Source organism: Phoenix dactylifera, chromosome 14, assembly GCF_009389715.1.
Source record: "Phoenix dactylifera cultivar Barhee BC4 chromosome 14, palm_55x_up_171113_PBpolish2nd_filt_p, whole genome shotgun sequence".
In the NCBI taxonomy this organism is placed as follows: Eukaryota; Viridiplantae; Streptophyta; class Magnoliopsida; order Arecales; family Arecaceae; genus Phoenix; species Phoenix dactylifera.
In genome coordinates this window covers 1,325,554-1,347,592 of record NC_052405.1, presented here as the reverse complement: position 1 = coordinate 1,347,592, position 22,039 = coordinate 1,325,554, and the positions used below count along the sequence as shown (strand labels likewise).

At 38.9% G+C, this 22,039-nt stretch overlaps 1 protein-coding gene across 3 annotated transcripts; it reads left to right on the top strand.

The window, feature by feature from the left end:
• Positions 1 to 13,285: 13,285 nt before the first annotated feature.
• Positions 13,286 to 21,901, top strand: LOC103701214. 3 transcript variants are annotated; one of them, XM_026802274.2, is made up of 2 exons: positions 13,286 to 15,023; positions 20,941 to 21,901. In XM_026802274.2, exon 1 carries the CDS (start codon positions 13,543 to 13,545, stop codon positions 14,749 to 14,751), a length of 1,209 nt encoding a protein of 402 aa, XP_026658075.2. In that variant the 5' UTR covers positions 13,286 to 13,542; the 3' UTR covers positions 14,752 to 15,023; positions 20,941 to 21,901. The 3 variants fall into 3 exon arrangements, with proteins under 3 accessions (XP_026658075.2, XP_026658076.2, XP_026658074.2); XM_026802275.2 differs by having other exon boundaries at positions 20,935 to 21,901; XM_026802273.2 differs by lacking the exon at positions 20,941 to 21,901 and adding an exon at positions 19,872 to 20,233.
• Positions 21,902 to 22,039: the final 138 nt, after the last annotated feature.

Genomic DNA, 22,039 nt, shown 5'->3' with positions numbered 1-22,039 from the left:
AAAAAGATGCAAAGAGCCCTCACCGCCCCCTAACAACAGAAGGCAACACAAGTTTATTGGTCTTTGTAGATCAAACAATAAACTAAGTATATCTTGATTGATTACTGAATCCTTTGCTAAATTATGGGCATGATAGGTTTACCGGAAAACTGGTCATCTGCTAGGAATTTTGTATTATTTTCCTTCAGTGGTAAGCTCATGGATTCATTGAGAACAATCCGTGTGTTCAATCTTTGTGATGTAAAACAAGTGAATAAGCTGCTGCTCATTTGTACTTGTATCCTAATTTAAACTTTAAGTGCAAGCTATCATTGTAGTCAAAATGGCAGCTCATATGGTGTGAATGTGCGGCAGTTGTAGAGTGAAAAATTAACTTGTCCGCTGGAAAGTAAATAAGGCAATTAACTTAAACTGCAATGGCATGATAGATCATGGCTTCTTTTTTCCTTGAAGCGAATTAAGCCTTAACGTTTGGTGCTCATTCAACTTCCTAGTCAGTCATGCATCATCGCAGGCAGCATAATATCATCCAAATTGTACGGCGTGATTCCCATCAAATAAAAGCTGATTTCCTGTTGCTTGGTTGATAGGCTGGGAATTGATTGTTTCAGATCAGACGGACCATTCAGACAGCTGGGGGGTGTTGTATTATTAGGTAGGCTGTTGGGGGTGCATGTTGGTTTGCTGAACCCCTTTATTTGGCAACCAAAGGCTCTGAGAGGAACGGTATGCCTGATTTAGACAAAGTGTGAATCCTTATCCTCAAGTTGTATCAACAATTCCAGGGGAATAAGTTGCTGATTTCATTGCAAAGAATAAGGTCGATTCTGTTTTCTGTTACACAATGGCATGAGAAGTATCAGAAGATCCTTTTATATCATTTCTATTGATTGATTGTTGAGTACAGTTATCGGAGACATCTTGAAGTTTGGATCAATTGGATGATGTTCCTGGGTTTGAAATTTTATCATTGTTAGATGCGACAAACAGGAAGAATAATCTCTAACGAAGATTTTCAGCGTGAGGATCTTATTGTGCTGTTAAATCATTTTTCAAATGAAGAGACCAGAGGAAGAAAATCTCTCTGCTGAGAGCATTGGGAGCGATTGCATGTGTCTTCTTCTTCGAGATGATTCAAGATATAGTCTTATCAACGATGAATTTGAACACTAGTATAGTCACTGCTGTTATAGTCATGGTGTTTGATGGTTGACTAGGTTATTAACAGTCATGTTAGCAGAACAGAGTTTCCACATGTTCCCTGATATAAATGGAGGTTAGGATATGGATCACAATATACTGGGTAATGGTTCTTACGAGTTTCAGAACGTAGGCCTGCAAGTTGGAGACATGAGATTCGATCTCATGCTTGATTTATGGTTGCATTGGCGAGTTCCTTGTTTAGGAATTTCAATGTTATCACTTGATTTCGATAAACTTGCGTGACCGCATGGTCTCAACTCACTATTTTCAGGTATCGGTACTCTGCACAATTATGTTCTCATCTTTCTAGATGGCAAGTTCTAGCTCAGCACTAGCTGTTCTGCTGATTCTGTCATATGCCGCATCAGTGGAGCTACAGTATGGTGCAAATGCCTTTGTGTCGTGTCCCTAAATAACAACCTTGCCTCTCGCATACCCTAATGATCATTAAGGTTTCTCATCCATCTTTCCGCATGTACTCAGTCTACATATTTTTACTACTCTGTCATGTTAATACTGTCTGATTCTATTTAAACCGCAAGATTGAATATTGGAGGGGTTATCAATCCACTATATTAGTTTTTGGCTGGATTTTTTTTTATCCGGCCTTATCTATTCTATTGTTTATGCTGGCACTTGTTTACATTTTCTTATTAATTTGGAAGGAATTGTTTTCGAAACCAAAGGTTTAATATGGAAGCTTTTATGATAACAGATTCATTAAATTGGTTTCTTTCAGTATAATATACCTATACACAAATTTTCTGCCGAACAATGCTTGCAATTAGTGGAAGGCTTCCAATTAGTTTGACTCTAAATGCATGCTGTCATCCTTTTGTGACTTGAGATTCACTGCAATTCCTGAAATGTCGTTTCCATATCTGAATATGGACTTCTCATAGGAATTCCCTGAAACTTAATTTTAAACAATTTTCCTCCACATCTCCTCTCCATGGAGCTGCAAGTTGCCATTGGAGATTCCAGCAGGCATTGGAAAGAATACCAGGAAGAAAGAGAACTTTTTATTTTGGGGGGTTGCTCGTAGCTTTTAGGATCTGCTGTTCCGCTTGTAGTTTCATGGTTTCTTGTTTGCTCCAAGTCGGAGTCATGGGAATGCTAGAATAGGAGACCGGTCAGATGAATTGTCTTTGTAATTGTCAAAGTAATGTCCATTTTGTATACAAGAAAACAAGGGCTAATCTACATCCAAATAAAGAGAAGACAAGAAAACGAGCACTATTGCGAAATGTGCAATTTGAACTCCAGTTTTCCCTGTATATCTTTGTAGGAAACCTTCTCATAGTTGAGACTGTATATGTGGCCTCAATGGCTTCACCCTAGGTCCCACTTAGGCATAGTTAATATGCTTGATTCCCCAACCTAAGTCAAATTACTTTTCCTGCCTACTTCCAACGCATTCACGTTCATACATCTATCGGAAAAGCAATCCAGAATTAGCATGCCGCTTGGTTTCTGGAACTTGTTCTTGTTCCAGCACTGGCATCTAAACCAAGTCAAACGCCAGTGGTTGGGAATGGAAATATAAAGTTTTTTCAGTCAATTGTTCAGATGCGGTGAAATGATATAATGACTGCTGCGACCAGGGTGATCTAAACCAACGTAACTTAGCGCAAGCACGCCTAGAATCTCCTTGTCTATTTGAATTTGTCACTCTAGCTTGAAGGATATGAACCATTTTGCTTCTATTCATATCATATATTTCTGATTCACAATTTTATTTAACTCATGCCTCCTTAGGATGGTTCGCTGCTGGATGTGCTTCACGTTTCTAAATTTTTTGATGGAAACTATTTAGAGCATGCATGCCCCTGGTCCATTGTATATGTGGACCATCAACATCAGCCCAATCACATTAAATGGGATGGTTCTGGTGCCGTATTCCACTTGGTTATCCTTTGGGGAGCTCCTTATTTCCTGCGTCGCAGTCTCGAAGGTCTACGCCAGCAAACAAATCTGGGGATGGCCCAGCAACGGGTGCCTGAGGTCATGGTTACAGTCTCCTATGAAGCTAGATCTTTAGGGTATCCCGTATCTCAAACGGCTATGGCGCTGTGCCCACTCGTTTATCAAAGTCAACTACGACTTGCAGTTAATTGTATATATACGAGCGCGACAAGTTGTAGGCATTTATTCTTCTGCAACTTGGCTGACTTCATGGATTGCTAAGATCAAACAGCAGGGAAGAGAATGGGCTTGTATATTTTTTTTTGCATTATTAATTATCTAGTTAGACTTTTGGAGTTAGTTTAAGATCATGTTTGGTGTTGCTTCTCTTTTGCAAAAAGAGAAGAAAAGGCTAGAATAGGTTGCTAGCTTATCCTAAAAATTTTGACTTTTCTTCTCGTAGAAAGAATTTAAGTAATGCGAACTACCTTTAGGAAGAAAGGAGAAAATACTTTTAGCCAGTTTTGGTGACAAAATCGGTACATCGGATGTGGGAAAAAAAAGTAATTGGATGTTTTAACTCAAGGTGTGGATTTGGCGGTGATTGGAAGAAATAATTATTTATCTGATTATGATCAAGAAAGAGTTGGTATTATTGGATGTTTGGGAGTCTAGCATGATGACTTCGCTGGAAGATTACAAGTTTGGGTGGTCTACTCTGATATTAGAATGACGGTACAAAATTCAATCACTTGACAAAGAAATATGAAGAGTCTGGATGAGTGGCTGTTGTGGCTTTGGTATGACGTCCGGAGAAACCTATCTTACGTGACTAGCAATTATTGGTTATGGGTCTTAGCTCATGAGAATAATGAGGTTGACGCGGGGATTTTTGATGGTTGTCGTTGTTTCTTCAATTAATACGTAGAATTCATTGATTAATTGATTGGGTTAAACTTAGACGACTTACTAAATTTCACTTTAATTGATTTGTAATTGATTGTGCTAAATTTAGTCGGTTTTACTAAATTTCACTTTAATTGATTTGTGATTGATTGTGCCAAATTTAGTTGGCCTTACCAAACTACATCGGCCTCTTAGTTTATATAAAGGCTGCTCCTGTACATTATAACTGATGGGTAGAAATATATATATATATATATATATATATATATATATATATATATATATATATATATTCTTTTTTAACACGTTTATTATAGATTTGGTAAATATACAATCTATTTTTTTTTGGGGAAACTAATGTCCGGTCCATTTTTTGACCGGACTGTAATGTTTAATCCCTGTTGAACATAACTTTAACAACCGGTCCATACCCATTTCCAGTGCATAATAAATTTTCATGAAAAGACCATAATGCCCTTCACCCCCTTCATCTTCATTTTCTCTTTTTTATTTCCCCTGTTCTGAATCCTATTCCTTCCAACTTCCAAGCCATCCCACAAGGTCTGCAAGTGCTCGTTCCGCTTCCGCATTATCGGCTCCGGCCTCCAGGCCAAGTGAGACTCCCTCTCCGTCGCTGTCTCCGCCGTCGCCTCCCTTGCCCTCGACCTCCACCTGTGCTTCTTCCCCACCGTCGCCGCCCGCGAGAGGATCCGGAGGAGAAAGGGTCTCGGCCCCGCTCCACCGGCCATGTCGCCGAGCCACCGCCGGCCTCGGCACTCTTCCGGCGCCGCCAGCCTCGCGGGAGGAGAAGGAGGGAGGAGAAGAAAGAAGAAAGAAGAAGGGGCATCGGGAAGAAGAGAAGAAAAAAAGAAAAGAAAAAGAAAAGAAAAGAAAAGAAAAGAAAAGAAAAGAAAAGAAAAGGAAAGAAAAATAAATAAATAAATGCATAAATAAGTGTGTGTATATGAACGAATAAATAAATAAAATAATAAATAAATATATTTCAATAAAATAAAATAATAAATAATAAATAACAAAATAAATAAATAATGATCCGACATTCTTTTGGCGCTGCCGGCCTCGCAGGAGGAGAAGGAAGAAAGAAGAAGAAGCTTTGGGAAGAAGAGAAGAAAAAAGAAAAAAAAAGAAAAGGAAACAAATAGAAGAAAAGAAAAGAAAAATAAAAAAAGAAAATAAAAAAAATAAAAAAATAAAGAAAAATAAAGTTAACTCACTATTGCAATTAAGTTAGTAAGCTTGAACATAGTGCACACAGTAAAACTATCTCTGCGTGCCATTTTTCTCCATCTTGGAAATTCAGTTAGAAAACAATAACATATACTTAAATCTTGTATCACAGTTAGTACCTTATCTCAAACCTTTTTTGCTCCGTTTTTGCTCCATATTAGGAATTTAGTGTGTACGACGTTTTAGTACCTCACCTCAAACCTTGTACATCAATGTCGACATAACACCTTATTGTGTACCGTGTTAATTTAACTGTATGTGCAGACAATTTATCTGTATGCCAAAACAATTAAATTGTGTGCAGAGTAGAATTTACTGTGTGCACGGTTAATATAATTGTGTTCTGGAGTAAAATAACAGTCTTGAAACATTTGTTTTAAATCTTATGCAATTTTCAGAAGGGTACAATAGCGAGGGAAACAAGAACATATGCATACAGCACATAAATATAAGATGAGTGCATTTGTATTTGATAAGTTTTGATCAATGTTTGGACTGATGTCAAGTAGAAATAGATCTTAGACTAATGTGTTGTAAAAGATGAACGTAAATATGTGCATTTTTATTTTTTGTGTAATAAAATAATAGATAATATGATTATGTTGATTATGTTCAGATGATTGGCTTCCTTTTCTGCTTTTTGTCATGCTCATTGCTAAAATGTCTATCATGATGACTTATTATAGGTTCTGAAAGAGTTTCATAAACTGTGCCGGCACAGTTGTAATATGGTTATGAGGCCATAAACAGAAACATAAGCAGGACATGCTTAAATATCTATCACACTTTCAGAAAATCAGTGTGCCAATTGAATTTATGTTCCTCCAATTTGGTAATTCTATTTGGAAATTTGTTTAAAATCGAAGGTTGTACTCCAAATGGTTGATAATCGAAAGTAGGTACATAACTTTTCATTATCAACGGGCACCAAACTGACGATAAAGAGTACCGACAAATCTAACAACTAAAGTGTATCGGAGTTTGAGAAGATTTAGCGTGCCATTTTGCTCCATCTCCACATTTCAATTAGGAAACATAAACATAGGCTTAAATCTTGTGCCAAAATAGTTCAAGTGCTTAAAAGCGTATCAGAGTTTCAGAAAAATGAGCGTGCTATTTTGGGAGTTCAGTTAGGTCCCATTATCATTTTGGATATCAATAATTATAGTTCCAGAATTTCAGAAATTGCAGCATGCCATTTTCCTTAAAAGCGTATTGGAGTTTCAAAATCCTCTGTGTGCCATTTTTGGGAATTATTCCATTGAAGCAATAACAAATACTTAAATCTTGTATTACAATTTCAGATATTATTGTTCCTATGCTTAAAAGTGTATCGGAGTTTCATAAAATTTAGCGTGCCATCTTATGCAACATTTTTTGAATATCACTTAACTGGGTGCACAGTTTAATTAACTATGTTCGCAGTTAATTTACCTGTGTTCGGAAACAAAGAAACTGTGTGCAGAGTAGAACTTATTGTGTGCATAATTGAAGTAACTGTGTTTCGGGGTAGAATAACAGTCTTCAAACTTTGCCAAACCTACTATTTCATCAAAATTAGGTGTTCACTGCTTCATTAAGAGATGTAGCAATGTAGATTTAGTGTTTACTCCGTTTTAGTACCCCATCGCAAACCACTTTCAACAATTTCAGAATGATACTTAACTGTGTGTGCAGTTTTATTAACTGTGTTCGCTGTTAATTTAACTGTGTTTTCCAACAAATAAACTGTGTGCATAGTTGAAATAACTATGTTTTGGGATAGAATAATGGTGTTCAAATATTACTAAACCTTCTACTCATCAAAAATAGGAGTTCACTGCTTCATTTTGGGATGTGCCAATCTAGATTGAGTGTTTATTCCCTTTTACTACCTCATCCCAACCACTTCTACAACAATTTCCTAATAACACTTAACTGTGTGCAAAGTTCTATTTACTATGTTCGCAGACAAAATAACTGTGTTCTGAAACAAATAAACTGTGTACAGTATCATAAACTATGTGCACAATTGAAATAACTGTGTTCCGGGGTAGAATAACGGTGATTAAACTTTGCCAAACCTTCTACTTATCAAGAATAGGAGTTCACTACTTCATTTTGGGATGTGCCAATCTAGATTTTGGCACGCTGCAATTTCTAAAATTTTGGAACTAAATGAATTTCCAAAATGACACGCTGCACGCATTAAAGTTTACCGCAATAGTGTTGTAAGTGTGTGACGGCACATAGTTTAGTCACTTTTTGAGAATCTATAAGTTACATTTCAGCATCTGAGCAATGAGCATGATAGCAAGTAGAAAATTTGGCCAATCATCTCAACATAATCTAATTTTCTATTTAAATGTTATATGACACAAAAAAATGCAAATGCACTCATCTTACAATCAACTTTTACAACACATAGAAAACTATCTCTTCCTACTTGACTACATTCTGTACATAGATATTTTCTTATTCTTGCTATTCTTGTAGGCAAGAAGCCATATAAAATTTGGAGATCTTTGAGATCGGTTTGAAGTGGATGTGTCGTATGCATATGTTCTTGTTTCCCTTGCTATTGTACTCTTGTGAAGATTGCATTGGATTTAAAACAAATGTTTCAAGACTGTTATTTTACCCCGAAACACAGTTATATTAACCGTGCACACAGTAAATTCTACTCTATTCACAATTTAATTATTTTGGCATACAGATAAATTGTCTGCGCACATAGTTAAATTAACTGTGCACACAGTAAGGTGTTATCCCAACATTGATGTATAAGGTTTGAGGTGAGATACTAAAACGTCGTACACACTGAATTTCTAATATGGAGCAAAAATGGAGCAAAAAAGGTTTGAGACGAGGTACTAACTGTGATACAAGATTTAAGCATATGTTATTGTTTTTTAATTGAATTCTCAAGATGGAGGAAAATGGCACGCAGAGATAGTTTTACTGTGTGCACTGTATTCAAGCTTACTAACTTAATTACAATAGTGAGTTAACTTTATTTTTCTTTTCTTTTTTTTTTTCTTTTCTTCTTTTTTTTCCTTTTTTTTTTCTTTTTTCTTCTCTTCTTTCCGAAGCTTCTTCTTCTTTCTTCTTTCTTCTCTTCCCTCCTTTCTTCTCCTCTCGCGAGGCTGGTGACGCCGGAAGAGTGCCGAATCGTTATTTATTTATTTAGTTATTTATTATTTTATTTTATTGGAATATATTTATTTATTATCTTAATTATTTATTTATTTATTCATTCATTCATATATATATTTTTATTTATTTATGCATTTATTTATTTTCTTTTTTTCCCTTTTTTTTCTTTTCTTTTTCTTTTCTTTTTTCTTCTCTTCTTCCCGATGCCTCTTCTTCTTTCTTCTTTCTTCTCCTCCCTTCTTTCTTCTCCTCCCGCGAGGCCGGCGGCGCTGGAAGAGGGCCGAGGCCGGTGGTGGCTCGGTGACATGGCCGGTGGAGCACGGCCGAGATCCTTTCTCCTCCATATCATCTCGCGGGCGGCGATGGTGGAGAATAAGCGCGGGTGGAGGTCGAGTTCAAGAGAGGCGACGGCGGAGACGGCGGTGGAGAGGGAGTCGAACTTGGCCTGGAGGTCGGAGATCTGGTAGGCGGCGGCCGAGTGGGCGGAGGTTGCGGAGAGGAGGGCAAAGACGAGGGAAGCGAGGAGGTCGGGAGTGAGGGGGTGCGGGAGGAGGAGGGCGGCGGCGACGAGGAGGAAGATTAGGGGTGAGGCGGCGAACTGGAGGGCGCCGAGGCGGTGGACGGGGGAGCGGTCGTCGGCCACGGTGGGGGATAGGAAGGCATAATGGGGGAAGAAGAAGGTGAGTTTCAGTTTGGGGAGAAAAACTGGGTACTTTAAGGAGGGGTATTTTCGTCTCATAAAAATACTCTCAAGGATCGAGAATTAAACATACTAAAATTATTGGACTGGTTGTTATAAGACTAGTTAACAGGGATTTATTGTTATACTAGAGTCTTTTGAAAGGTGGGGAATTAATTTCTCCTTTTTTTTTTATGGTACATGATAAGAACGAATTTGGTGGAAGGACATGATCTTCGGAGGAAGGGCGTCTTGATAACTGGATTCATGGTGATCTATGAAGTGTTAGAGCAAGCTAACAAGTTTACATGACTGTTCGAAACAGCATTTACATTATATTGGACAGCATCTAACTAAGCCACCTATGCTAAATCATGCCTAATTGCATTGAATTGTGAGTAAACTAAACTAGATATTTGACCGCATTTAACGGGTTATGCCAAATCATGCTCAAATTGCATCGAATCATGTGTAAACCAAATTGTTTATTGGATTCTTGACTTGAACTATACTAACTCACATAATTGAATCAAATTGCACGTTCTTACTTTTGCCTAATGCTAATACATGCTAACTTTTTGAGAAAAATGCATTAGAATGAAGGATTTCTTCTAGAAGATATGGATAGATAACGATTATAGGTGTGGATAGTATAAATGATGGTCCTTCCTAAGGAAATTCTGCAATTATTATGTGCTTGACCTTTGTATTTGTTGGCTTATTTGACACTTGTGTGCTGTCTGGATCTATTGGCCCTACAATTAAAAAAAAAAAGTAAACAAAATTATGTTTATAACACCAACTCCTAAAAGTATTAGGATATCTAAAAGAGACATCCAAGTAGCAGAACGTATACACATGCAAGTTTTGACATTTACATATTCTTTATCAAATCCCTAACCTAAATTTGACTTACATGTCTGTTTGATTCCTACATCTATAATGGCTCATCAAAATTTAAGTCATAACACAAACCAATAGCATTCCAATCTGTTGCTTGTGGCTGGAATCAATAAAGTTTATTTTGAATATTCTTTCCTGCATGACTTGCTCAAGAAATCCATTTGAGTGAAGAGCTTCAATTTCACTTGATTTCTTTTCCTGAGATAGAATTTGATTCTTGCACCTGGAAAACAGGTTGTTTTCAGTTTGGAAACTATATAGGGCATTATGCTCTTGGTAGCTAGAAAATCTAACTAAAAGATGTCATGAATGGTGTCATTTTTCTAATGTAGTCCTAGCAGGATTGATATGTAGGCCTAATTCTATAAGCTTATGAAATGGTAAAAAAGCTCTTTTGATTTCTCAATGTTGGAATATTGTTTTATTTATTAATATTTAATGAAATAAAAATTTGAGATGACAAAAAATGGCTAATAATTTTTTGCAAGAGATTAAATTTTTCTTTCCATGCCTAGATTTTCGGACAGATGCTACTCAAGAAAGAAATCCAAACGTTGTCACTGCTACTCTCTTTGGCGTAAACTATTTGACCTCTCTTATATCTGCAATTTAGTTTACATTTTTCGAGTCTGAGACAATTAAGAAAAGTGGGGAAACTAACAATCATTAGGCAATTAAAACAAAGTAGTAGCATGGCCCAGCCTAGCTCCAAATTGTTTTTGTAGCCTGCCTGCGTAAGAGGATTGGTGAAAGATATGCCACCCAATCCGAATCTTATCGCCAACTTTGGACTATACTGATGGCTAGAATTAACCCCTATATCATTTTTAATAAAAAATATTTTTTTTGGTACAACAGCAGTCCACCCAAGAATAAAGACACCGACACAGAGTCTATCCAGACAAAGCCTCCACAATGGTGGGCTAACGAAGGAAACCATCCAATCAGTACCGTTATTCGCCTCCATGTAGATGTGTGAAGCACTTGATAGTCTACACTAATAGTCCACATTTATTTAAAAATCTGCGGATATTCTGAAGCAACGGTATGGAATCAACGCGAACCACATTATTTTTGAGCTCGTTATTGCTGAAATCATTTCATCATCATCATCATCATCATTATTATTATTATTATTATATATCACACTTCTGAGCGCACGCCCTAGACCTCATTATTTTTTTATTTTTTTATGTTACCTTATTACTCATTTAAGGGGATTGACGTTGCCCGTTCTATATATCATAATATATTTCAAACATCGTCCCAAGTTATACTGGACAAAAACGTCATCCAGTAGACCCCTTCGCTTCTATTGGAGATCACGTCCCTCGAAACATGATCGCACGGTTAGAAAGAACAAAGAATCCATCATCGATTCAACCGCTGCATGCTAAAATCTCCACGTGCGCCCGGGTTATCCGCTCCTATTATTACTTTATCCTTGGTGCTGACGTGGATGGACCGTGACCTGTCATCTCGTGGACCCCACTTTCTTGCCCTAGTAGTCTGCCGGGGATGGACTTGCATCGCGATGCCTGACGTCATCTCCACTTCCGGGGTAACGTGCGCCCCACTCCCCGTCCATCTTATCGTGGTCCTCTCCGGTGGTCCGGGGTTGCATTTGTCTCCACCGGTCCTCGGGCGGCCTTAGTGCCCGCTAACGCGGTACCGTAGACCGCTTTAATTCGTCCAAACCGCGGAAGCCAAACGTTTTCTTCCTAAAATGCCCTCGCCACCGGCGTGCGACGTGGCTTCTGAAAACACTGCTGTCTTCCGATTTTCGAACGAGATTCGTGAACTCCTAGCAAAAAAAAAGAAAAAAGATTGGTGAATATATTATTGGCTGTCACACGGGAAATATCAAATAGTATCCTTGAGACACTGTTTATATGATAATCTACTATTTTTAAACTGAAATGGAGATTAGAATTAAGAAACTATTGTTGGAAAATGGATGAAGGTCAATCATATTACTTAGTAAGAATGGCTAGTTTTTGGTTTCGACGTGATTACATTGTGATGAGCTTAAGCTCTATAAAAAGGCATCTAAATCAGCAAAAACTAACTGGAATTCTCACAGCCTGTTCACATGAATAATGAAAAGTGGAAACATTAAACTATGATTGCGATAATAAGTAAAAAATATAAAAAAATCTTGATATCCCAAGAGTGCCAAGTGGTTTACATGTAACCGCCCAGACTTAGCTGTCATCTTGAAATCTGCTTTTCTCGAAAAATGTGTAATTTTTCTAGTTAAATAGATGGTTGTCAAATTAAAATTTTTATCCAAATATGGTATATTTGGAACCTATCTTTATTGGCGAGGCAAACTGAGATAGGTAATTTGTTATCTTATCAATTAACTATCTAGCTGCAGGATCTGGCTTGGGATATACGTTGTGTTTTTAAGGATCCTCTAAGTAAGTTTTCTTTCAATTTTTTTACGTCTTTACGCTCCTCCGAGGCTTCCTTCCTCAATCGTATTTGCTTTTGCTCTTTTGGGTCAGAATTAGCATCGGAGCGTCAATTGAATTTGTTTCTCCACCATCTAGCATCTACTCGGTGTGGGATCATCTCTGTTTAAACATAGCAGCTATTAGACTCTCGCTACTAAGGCGTACAACGTTCTCATCCAATTTTTCTAATTTGGATGACAAACGTGCCGAAATTTTCGACAACCAAAGCTGGCGATATAAGAAATTCACCTTTAACTTTTAAAATAAAATTTAGATAAAATATAATTTATATAATAAAATATTAAAAAATAGTATTTTTATATTAATTAAAATATATTTTTGCTGCAGTAGGTGCTATCATCAAGCAAAACCGGTGACCCGTCGCAAACGACAAGAGAATCAATATTTTTATACCACAATTGAGAAAAACAGCGATGCGTATATCCCTAACTGACACAACGTGAAAGCATTGATGATCAAAGAGAAAGATAGCTGTAATATAACGGCGATATTTTAAACCAGCGTGCCAGGCTGGCGGTTGGCGCGACCGGGGGCGATGCCGTCATGAAATCCCTTGGGCTTCTAGAAACATTCCGCGCACGAGAGACCCGGACCCGGTTCTGGTTCACCCTGCTTAGCTGAAAACCCGGATAGGTCTGACCGCCCCGTCCCCGGGATTACGGATTTACGGCTTCCCACCTGCACGCGTGCTCCCTCTTCCGCCACGTGTCCTTTCGCATGCCGATCGCGCCTCGCCCGTCACCTCTCCCTTCCGCGGTCACTCCCACGGTCTCATCAATTTTTTTTGATAAAACTATTAAAATAATTAGATTTACCGAGCGTTAGGCTATTTTTGTCCGAGGGGCGAGAAGTCGGGCCAGAGCCATAAAATCCCAGCTCCGGCGAATTATAGCCCAGTTCCAGGTTCTACATCCGTCGACCATTCAATTCCAGGTTCCTCCCATTTATTCCTCGAATCCGATCGTGCGCGAGGGTTTACGGATGCTTTGTCGACGTCGTTAAGGCGAATTCTAGGGTTCCGTCGGTAAGTGGTGGTTCGCCGGAGGGAGGGAGGGAGGGAGATAGGGTTCGTGGGATCTGACAATGCCCGCTACCGAATACCAAGGATCATCGACGCCGTTCTCGTCGATTGGCCGTTCGATCTTGAACACACGGCGGGAGCAGGTTCACGCCATGGACGCCGGCCACCACCACGACGCCGGTCTGGACCAGGAGCTCGACGCCTTCCAGCGCCGTGTCGCCGCCTTCTTCCACGATCTCGGCGCCTCCACCTCGGCAGGCGATGACCTTCTTTCCCTGGCCTGGGTCCGGAAGCTTCTGGATACCTTCCTCGTGTGCCAGGAGGAGTTCCGCGTGGTCCTCTTCAACCACCGTGCTGCCGTCGGTCGGCCGCCGCTTGATCGGATGATCGCCGACTTCTTCGACCGCGGCGTCAAGGCGCTCGACGTCTGCAACGCGATCCGCGACGGGATCGAGCAGCTCCGACAGTGGCGGAAGCATTTGGAGATCGTTCTCGTTGCGCTCGCCGACCAGAAGCAGCGGCGCGGGGCCCTCGGAGAGGGCCAGCTCCGGCGGGCCCGGAAGGCCCTCACCGACCTCACCCTCCTCATGCTCGACGATAAGGACGCCGCCGGCTCCATCCTCTCCCGCTGCAACCGCTCCTTCGGCCGCAGCAGCGGCTCCTCTAGCCGCGACCACCATCACCACCACCGCGCCTCCGGCGGCCACTTCCGCTCCCTCTCCTGGAGCGTCTCCCGGTCATGGTCCGCCGCCCGCCAGCTACAGGCGATTGCGAACAACCTCGCCGCCCCTCGCGGCCACGAGGTCGTGGCCACCGGCGGCCTTGCAGTCGCTATCTTCACCATGAGCTCGGCGCTCCTCTTCGTCATGTGGGCACTTGTTGCTGCAATCCCCTGCCAGGACCGTGGCCTTGGTATCCACTTCTCCATCCCCCGGAGCTACCCGTGGGCGGCCCCCATCATGTCGCTTCACGAACGGATCGTTGAGGAGTCCAAGAAAAAGGAGCGAAAGAGTTCGAGCGGGCTATTGAAGGAAATCCACCAGATTGAGAAGTGTTTTCACCACCTGACGGAATTAATGGATGCAATCCAGTTTCCAATGATAGAGGAGAAGGAGGCGGAGTTAAGGCTGGGGGTGGAGGAGCTGGCCCAAGTTTGCGAGTCCATGGACGGAGGCCTGGATCCCCTGGAACGCCAGGTGAGAGAGGTGTTCCATAGGATTGTACGCAGCCGAACCGAGGGTCTTGATTGCTTGTCTCACTACCCTGAGTGAAATCTCTAGTTGGGGGTTTCTTCAGAATGGAATCAAAATGTCACCTTTCCTGTATCTGGGTTCCATGGGTTGTGTTTGGTTGCTCGTCAGAGGCTTAAAATCCTGAGTGAAATCTCTAGTTGGGGGTTCCTTCAGAATGGAATCAAAGTGTCGCCTTTCTTGTATTTGGGTTCCATGGGGTGTTTTTGGTTTCTAGGCGGAGAGGGCGGCGATAGAAGAAGCAGCAGTGAAGACAAGTATCAAGTATCTCAGCTCCCAAATAAGTTAAGCAGGTAGCGCTCTTGCGTCTATCTTAAGTACATTATGTAAAAAGTTTGAAATGTCTGTTACTGATGGTTCCATGTCTAGCCTCAATGTCTTTGTTGTATAATTTTCTATGATTTTCTGAGTTTGGAAATAGCTGTGTTTTTTCCCTTATAAAAAATAATATTTCATTTTTAATTCACAAAAGTGAAGTTTGAGGTGATTAAAATGTTTAAATGGAAAGTGATGAACAGACAAGCATGTTTGTTTACTTTTGTATCTAAAATATTAAGAAATGGGTTGCTTATGATAGTTAACTTTCATCATGCAAATGTATATTGATGCGGGAGCAATGGAGCATCCTTTGGGTTCATAGTAGTCAACAAAAGTCCAACAGTCCAAGTTGGTCTACTTAATTTAGGTTAGAAATTGTCTAGATCTAATTTATCTAATTTATTTCTCAGTAATTGATGTATTTAGATAGGAAAGTAACTAGGAGTTTGTGTTCGTGTCATTGTAGCATGAACATTATATACTATAGTAATCATGAACTTTAAAGAGTCATACTAAGAGTCAAAGAGTTGGTTGATGATTTCTTTGTATATTTGTGAGAATCCTAGATGATCCCAAGTAGGAACTTTCTAGGGAGTCCAAAAAGGTCTATTGTAAGGCATTGTATTTTACAAGGTTCACCAAACTGATACCAGGTATTGTACTGGCCGTTGACTAGTTTGGTATGATACTTGTACATATCATACTGACTTGAGCTGTATCGAACCAAGAGAAAGGAGAGGAAGAGGGGAGATAGGGAAAAAGAGAGGGAGGGGGAGAGAGAGGAGAGACAGACAAGCAAGAGAGAGAATGGAGAGGACGAGGCAGACAGTGAGAGAGAGAGAGAGAGAAAGAGGGAGATGTATCAGGAGGTTGTTGTCGTTGTTGGCGGCGGCGGCGGTGATGAAATCCTAGCTGAGGCAAGTGAGAGCGGAGAGGGCGATAGAAAGAAATTGAGAGAGAAGAGGATAGGTATTGAGTTGTCGTTGGCTGCGATGGAAATGATGAAATCGTAGCCGAGGCGAGCGAGTGAAGCGAGCAAGATGAGCAAGGGTTTTTAAAGCCCAAACCGAGTTGGTAGACTGTTCCATCTCGATAACCAACTGACTCGATTAGGTACATCCCAAACCAGGCGATTCGGGACAATTCGGTGAACCTTGTATGTTGGTTTCGAGGAAAGAAAGGCTAGTTAAGCCGGTTCTCTCTCTCGTCCTTCTTCCCTATCTTTATTATTCTCTCTTCTTTCTCTACTAGTTCCGTTCTCTTTGCCTCTTGTTCTCTTTGCTGTTTGCTGCTTATTATACTCCAGTTTTATTTATATTTATCTGCTACACTCATCTATTGCTTTATGTGCTAAGTTCTTTCTCAGATGCATGTGTGTGTGTATCATTAGGGTTTTGATATTACTTCCTTATTTTAATTAAAAAAAATCAAAACCCTTTTGTGTATATAATCTGTGCATTATTTGATCTATTATGATTACAACCTATATTTGATTGTTTAAGAGCTCTAGCTCATGTTTGGTTCATCCTCTCACATCTAGTACACCATAAATAGAGTAAATTAAGTTTTCCTATTGATTGTCTTAATTTCGGCATTTGGACAGCCAGCAACAAAGTCCTTTGCAACACTATTCCTTCGTCTCAAGGCCCACTATCACATGTAGGCAGCCCCAACCCATGTCGTTCTATATCACATATCTTGTCACAATCTAATGTGGTTCTGATGTTTGTGAGAATATTTCTCTTACATTCATGCACCTGTCTCATTCTAACCTGTAATTTTGGTTGTAAATACAATCTAAAAGGACTCTTTTCTTGAGCCCATATCATCATTTGGTTTAAAAGAACAGCATATGAGCCTTGAGAGATACAGTCTAGTAGAGGAAGTTGATGATGATCTGTACAGATATTTTTACTTGTAATTTAAATGAGGCTGAGCTAAAATGATCAATAAGCAAATCCTAGGAGAATCTTCTCCCTAGTATCAAGATGGCAGGGAAAAATAAAATGTTCAAAAAATACATCCTCATCATAAATGTGGTTTGTAAACTGTTTTTATGAACAAAAATTACGCATCAATTGTCAACTAGGAACTGACGAGACTCTGAATAGCATTCCAGATTTTCTCCTCCAAGTGCTAGCATTTCTTTCCATACAGTTTACCAAAATAACATGTGGCTTAAGGAGTCAGTTCAGTAAACTTCTAGATTCAAATGATGAGTGCGACAGTTTCATGAAAAGAATCTAGGGTTCTCGACTTGGAAGCTTGCTTGGCTTTAAGAAACCAGAGCACTTTCCTTCTATGATATGGTTGATGTTTTAATCTGGTATTTGCTTATGCATTGATGGTTATGTGGATAGGACAACAATGTTACTTATTCTGATTGGCTAGAATACCACGTAATCTGAATATATGAACTAATAAAAGAAATGAGGGAAAAGACGCTACATTTCAGTAAGTCAGCTCTGATGATGTTTAATTTCTTGCATTTTCTAATTGAAAGCATCAAAATGAATTTTGGAAGTTGGGGAGCAATTACGGAATATCTTAGTTGAATACGTAGTTGTGGGCAAGTATTATGCCCACTTAGATGATGCAACATGCTCAAGCTAATCCTAAGAGGTGCACTAAGAGTAAAGTGCCTGGAGAATGGACAAGATTTGGTTGCGAAATGTTCGTGGAGGGTTATAGGAGCAGTATGTAACTATAAATTGTCAAGGTAATGGACAGCCTATTTTAAAACCTTGACCAGGGTGAAATACCTAAAACTTTTAAAGGATTGATGGGATCAAGTTACATATCATGTTGCTGAGAACGATGAATAAATTGAAGAAAAGCTTTGGATCTATTAATGAATTCTTTATTCTAGATAAGGAAGCAAGACAAACTTCAAAACCTGTAAAATGTTCGGTTCGACAAAACAAGGCTAAGTGGCTATAATTAGGCCTTCAATGGTGTATATTTTGGGATGATGATACCATATACTAGTTGTTGAACTATTTGAGGATTTCAAGGAAATTGATGATTTTACCATAAAGTGAATTATTTTTCTATTATTTTAATCTTGTGGAAAATTTGCTTATGTAAGTGATGTGATTACGAAAGTAATGTAATTATTTTACATTCAAAAAATAGAAAGCACGCAGGAAACATATTCCAATAATTTGGGAGAGTAAAAACCTAAAAAGGTGCATATTATCTTGGACACCATTTGCAACAATGTTACATTGGTGAGCTTGTCTTGTTGCCAGATCTTAGCACATAATGTGGTGGGGTATTCGGAAGGAGTTGAACCAGTTTCTTGGATTTTCCAGGTTTGATAAGGATAGACTTTGGCAGTTCATTGTTATTACCACTTCTTTTTGACCACAATGATATAACAATTATCACCATTTTAGTTTCTTTACTGATGTAATTTTTCTTGCTGTATGTTTGCCTTGTTTATGTACCCATTGTTGCCTTGTTTGGCTATATGTATGGGATACACTACATGTTACTTTGGCTTGGATTGCTTGATACTTTTGTATATTCTTGTTTGGATTTATATATAGGTTCTAATTTCCTAGAGAAAAGATGACAATAATCTATAGAAATAATTTTGGTCTATGTTGAGATGGTTAACTATGGAGGCTATTTTCTACTTTATATGACCAATGAAAAATTTAACAGAAATTCTGGAAAGGTTTATTGACTTGGAAATTATTAGAAAGTCTAATTTGTTGGCTTAAGGTGAATAGTGTAATAAAAAGATTTAGAATGAAAATGTTAAAGACGTACATCATGTATGCAAGATTAAACGAGAGCTTTAAACATTATAGCTGTCTTCAAAATAAGTTTTTTTTTTTAAAATTGATGCACAGGACATACAATGAATATTGTTGAATTTATGACATAAGATGATGTATGTTGAAAGAATGCTAGTGTTGAATGCTAAAATGATGTTGTGAAGGAGAGCAAAGGATAAGGTCTAAATACTGATGGAACTAATATCCCACATAATTTTTGGCAGAAAAATGAAAATTGGGCTGCAATCAAAATTGTTTGCCTAAAGGTACATTATTGGAATTGTATTTATTCCATTGGATACACTAATATATAGAGAATTGAGACATGAAATATTTGACAGAAACAAAGTTGGGTTGATTTAGTGGAGATGTGCATTGTAGCTTTCCTGAGCGTCTGGTGCCTTCAAAAATTGGGAGGAAATATTAGAAGGCAAAAATAAGTCCCAAACTATTGTATACAGATGGAGTGTTGGATGATAGAATGGTCCAAACACGGGCATTATTGATATGAGAATATTTGATGTGAATGTGCAGTAATATGGAAAGATTTGGTTTTAGGAAAAAAACAAAATATGACTCTTATTAACTGAGGCTTAAGTGGGACTAGCTGAGTTTGTATGGTAATTTACGGCATCAATAAAAGGAGATTTTATTAAGGGAACAGCTCAATATTGTAAGCATGTCAGGAAAGACAAAGGTGAAGAGCTGTATGTAACATGGATCGAAGCTGTAAGAGGACGTTTGTCAATGGTAAGCTTTGACAGATGCTGCCGCTTAAATTGGAGTGAATGCCATTGAAGGGGATTAACGAAGTCGATGGTCTATTGTTTAAGACAAAGAAATGTTGGCAATATTTTTCAAAAAAGGAATGATCTGATTTTAGATAGGTCAGTTTGAAATTTAAATAATCAATGATTATTCTTGCAGTTTTACCTTATATAGGATTAAAATTTAGATGCCAATTAAAATTGATGTCTGCCTCTTTTTCGTAAACTTCTGAGAGTACAGGACTAAATTTTCTGTCACATTTCATTTCAGGCCTAATCCGGCCAGCCATTTAAACCGTAAGTCCCGCGGCGGATTGAGGCGAAGACAAAACCTTTCGGAAAAGCGAGTCAGTCTGAAGAAAAAGGAAAAACTTGTGTAAATCTATTTTACAAAATCTCTATTGACTTCCCTTGCCCGCTTTTGCTCCGATGAAGGCATTGGAAATGCTGTTGATTGTGCTCCTCAAAGAAAGAAGGTCAGTATCTGCAGTGGAGTAAGAATCCCCCGTGGGAGAGGAATTGAGGATGTGTATTAGGAACAGTGATTTAGAGATTTCCGAACCAAACTACTTTCGCTGCCATTAAGACTTAAAAGTAAATTAGCATGATTTATATGGAGCAGAATGTTAGGCACTGGAGAGCATATGAATTATAGTTGAGCATAGCATCCTGTTAGATTCCAAGGTTCAGGCATCTGTCAAATATGCTAATTTCTCCTGCAAGGGCAGTCTCATCTCAAATGCAAGATGAAGGGTGGAAAGGTGGATTTAGAAACCTTTGCATTTTGGAGAAGTTGGATTTGGTTAGAACCAACGGTGGAGTAGGATGGCAAACCCCCAAATTATGAGATTATGTTGTTGTTTACTGCTCTAGTTCACCTTGACTTGCTCCCATGTTCCCTTTCTCTTCTTTTGCTTTTAGTCTGTTTGCTTCTTAATCATGATAAGAATAATATAGCATTTCATGTTAACTATTAATGTAGATTAAATGCATAGTTTGTACAGCAAAAGTGCTTTTCCTCTCCTGAACTGTTAGCTGGTTGATTAATCAGAAAAGTAGCCAAGATGAATTAAGGAGCAAGAGATCTTTCTTATACTGCATATCATACTTGGAATCGTACATGGTTAATTCCTTATCATGTCCAGACTATCTTGTTTATCATAAAATTTTTCACTCTCTCAAGTGATGCTTTTTAATTCTTATTAGTTAGAGATTAGAACATAAGATTTTCCCGATGTTATTTCATCTTCGTCCAAAATGAAATGTAATAAATAAATGAACAAATAAATACTTGTTATAGTCCCTACTGGCTTTTATTTCTAATCTATTCTCAGTTTCAGGTGAAACCTGTATTCTCATTTCTTTGTGATTTACAGCCTTGATAGTGAAGTCTTCATGGTTTCAAAATATTACAGCACAACTCAGGTCTGAAATATTCCTTGTGTCTTATTTGTCTTTTCTCTGGTTGAGCTCTTTTTTCTGGGAAGAAAAAAATATGGTCAGTTCATTCATTGTACCTGTCTTGCTTATCCGTCTATTATCTGTGTTGTTTCCTTGTGTCTTTAATTGCTCCCCCCTGCTTGCTGAAACATCTTTTGCATATTTTATCCGGGAACATTATCCACATGATGACAAGATGTTCTGGACAGCTTATGATGATCATCGGTTCCAACATCTGTAGTTAAGGGCAGTTAATACACTTATGGACTGAAGCTAATCCATCTTCTTGGTTTTGAGATAAATTGAGCAGCTCATAGCCTTGTTTTCCAAAGTCTCATAACCAATTTCTGTGTGAAATGATTCAATGCATGAATTGATAATAGTAGCTGATTGAAACAGGATGTCTGGCATTTGTCAGCTTGGACTTGTTTGCAATGTGTCATCCATGAAAGATGCATTTGTATGCATTCAGCACTCTTCACATGTATAGGTTTCTTAACAGTCTTTTGCCACCCTCAAAACTCTACTAGCGGAAGCTACTTTTATGGAATTAAGAAAACAATGGAACAACAATTACTGGAAGTTTATTGGTCTTCTCAACAAGCAGGAGAGAAGCCTTCTTTCACCCAACCAACATCTCTTCCTTGGTAATTGGGTTTTTGAGCACAAATTATTGTTTAATCTCTTGCAAAGGATGGTGTGCACGGATTGCTTTTACCGGGATGATTGCCGAAAGACGACACTTTTGGCACTTGAAAACTGTGTTGTTTAATATATGAGCTAGTTATCACCGTGTCCAGCGACAGGCTGGTTCTCGTGTATTGAGATCTGGTTGTAAATTATAAAACAGCTATTGGCTAAGCTTATGAGGATGATCGTAGCTGTCGATCCACCTGGACGGATGGCGTTGAAAAGTTCTCTTTTTCCAAGGCAGTCCAGCTCGCCTTCACAGTATTCATATAAAACTTCCCAATGGAGAAAACTGTATTTAAACTCCCA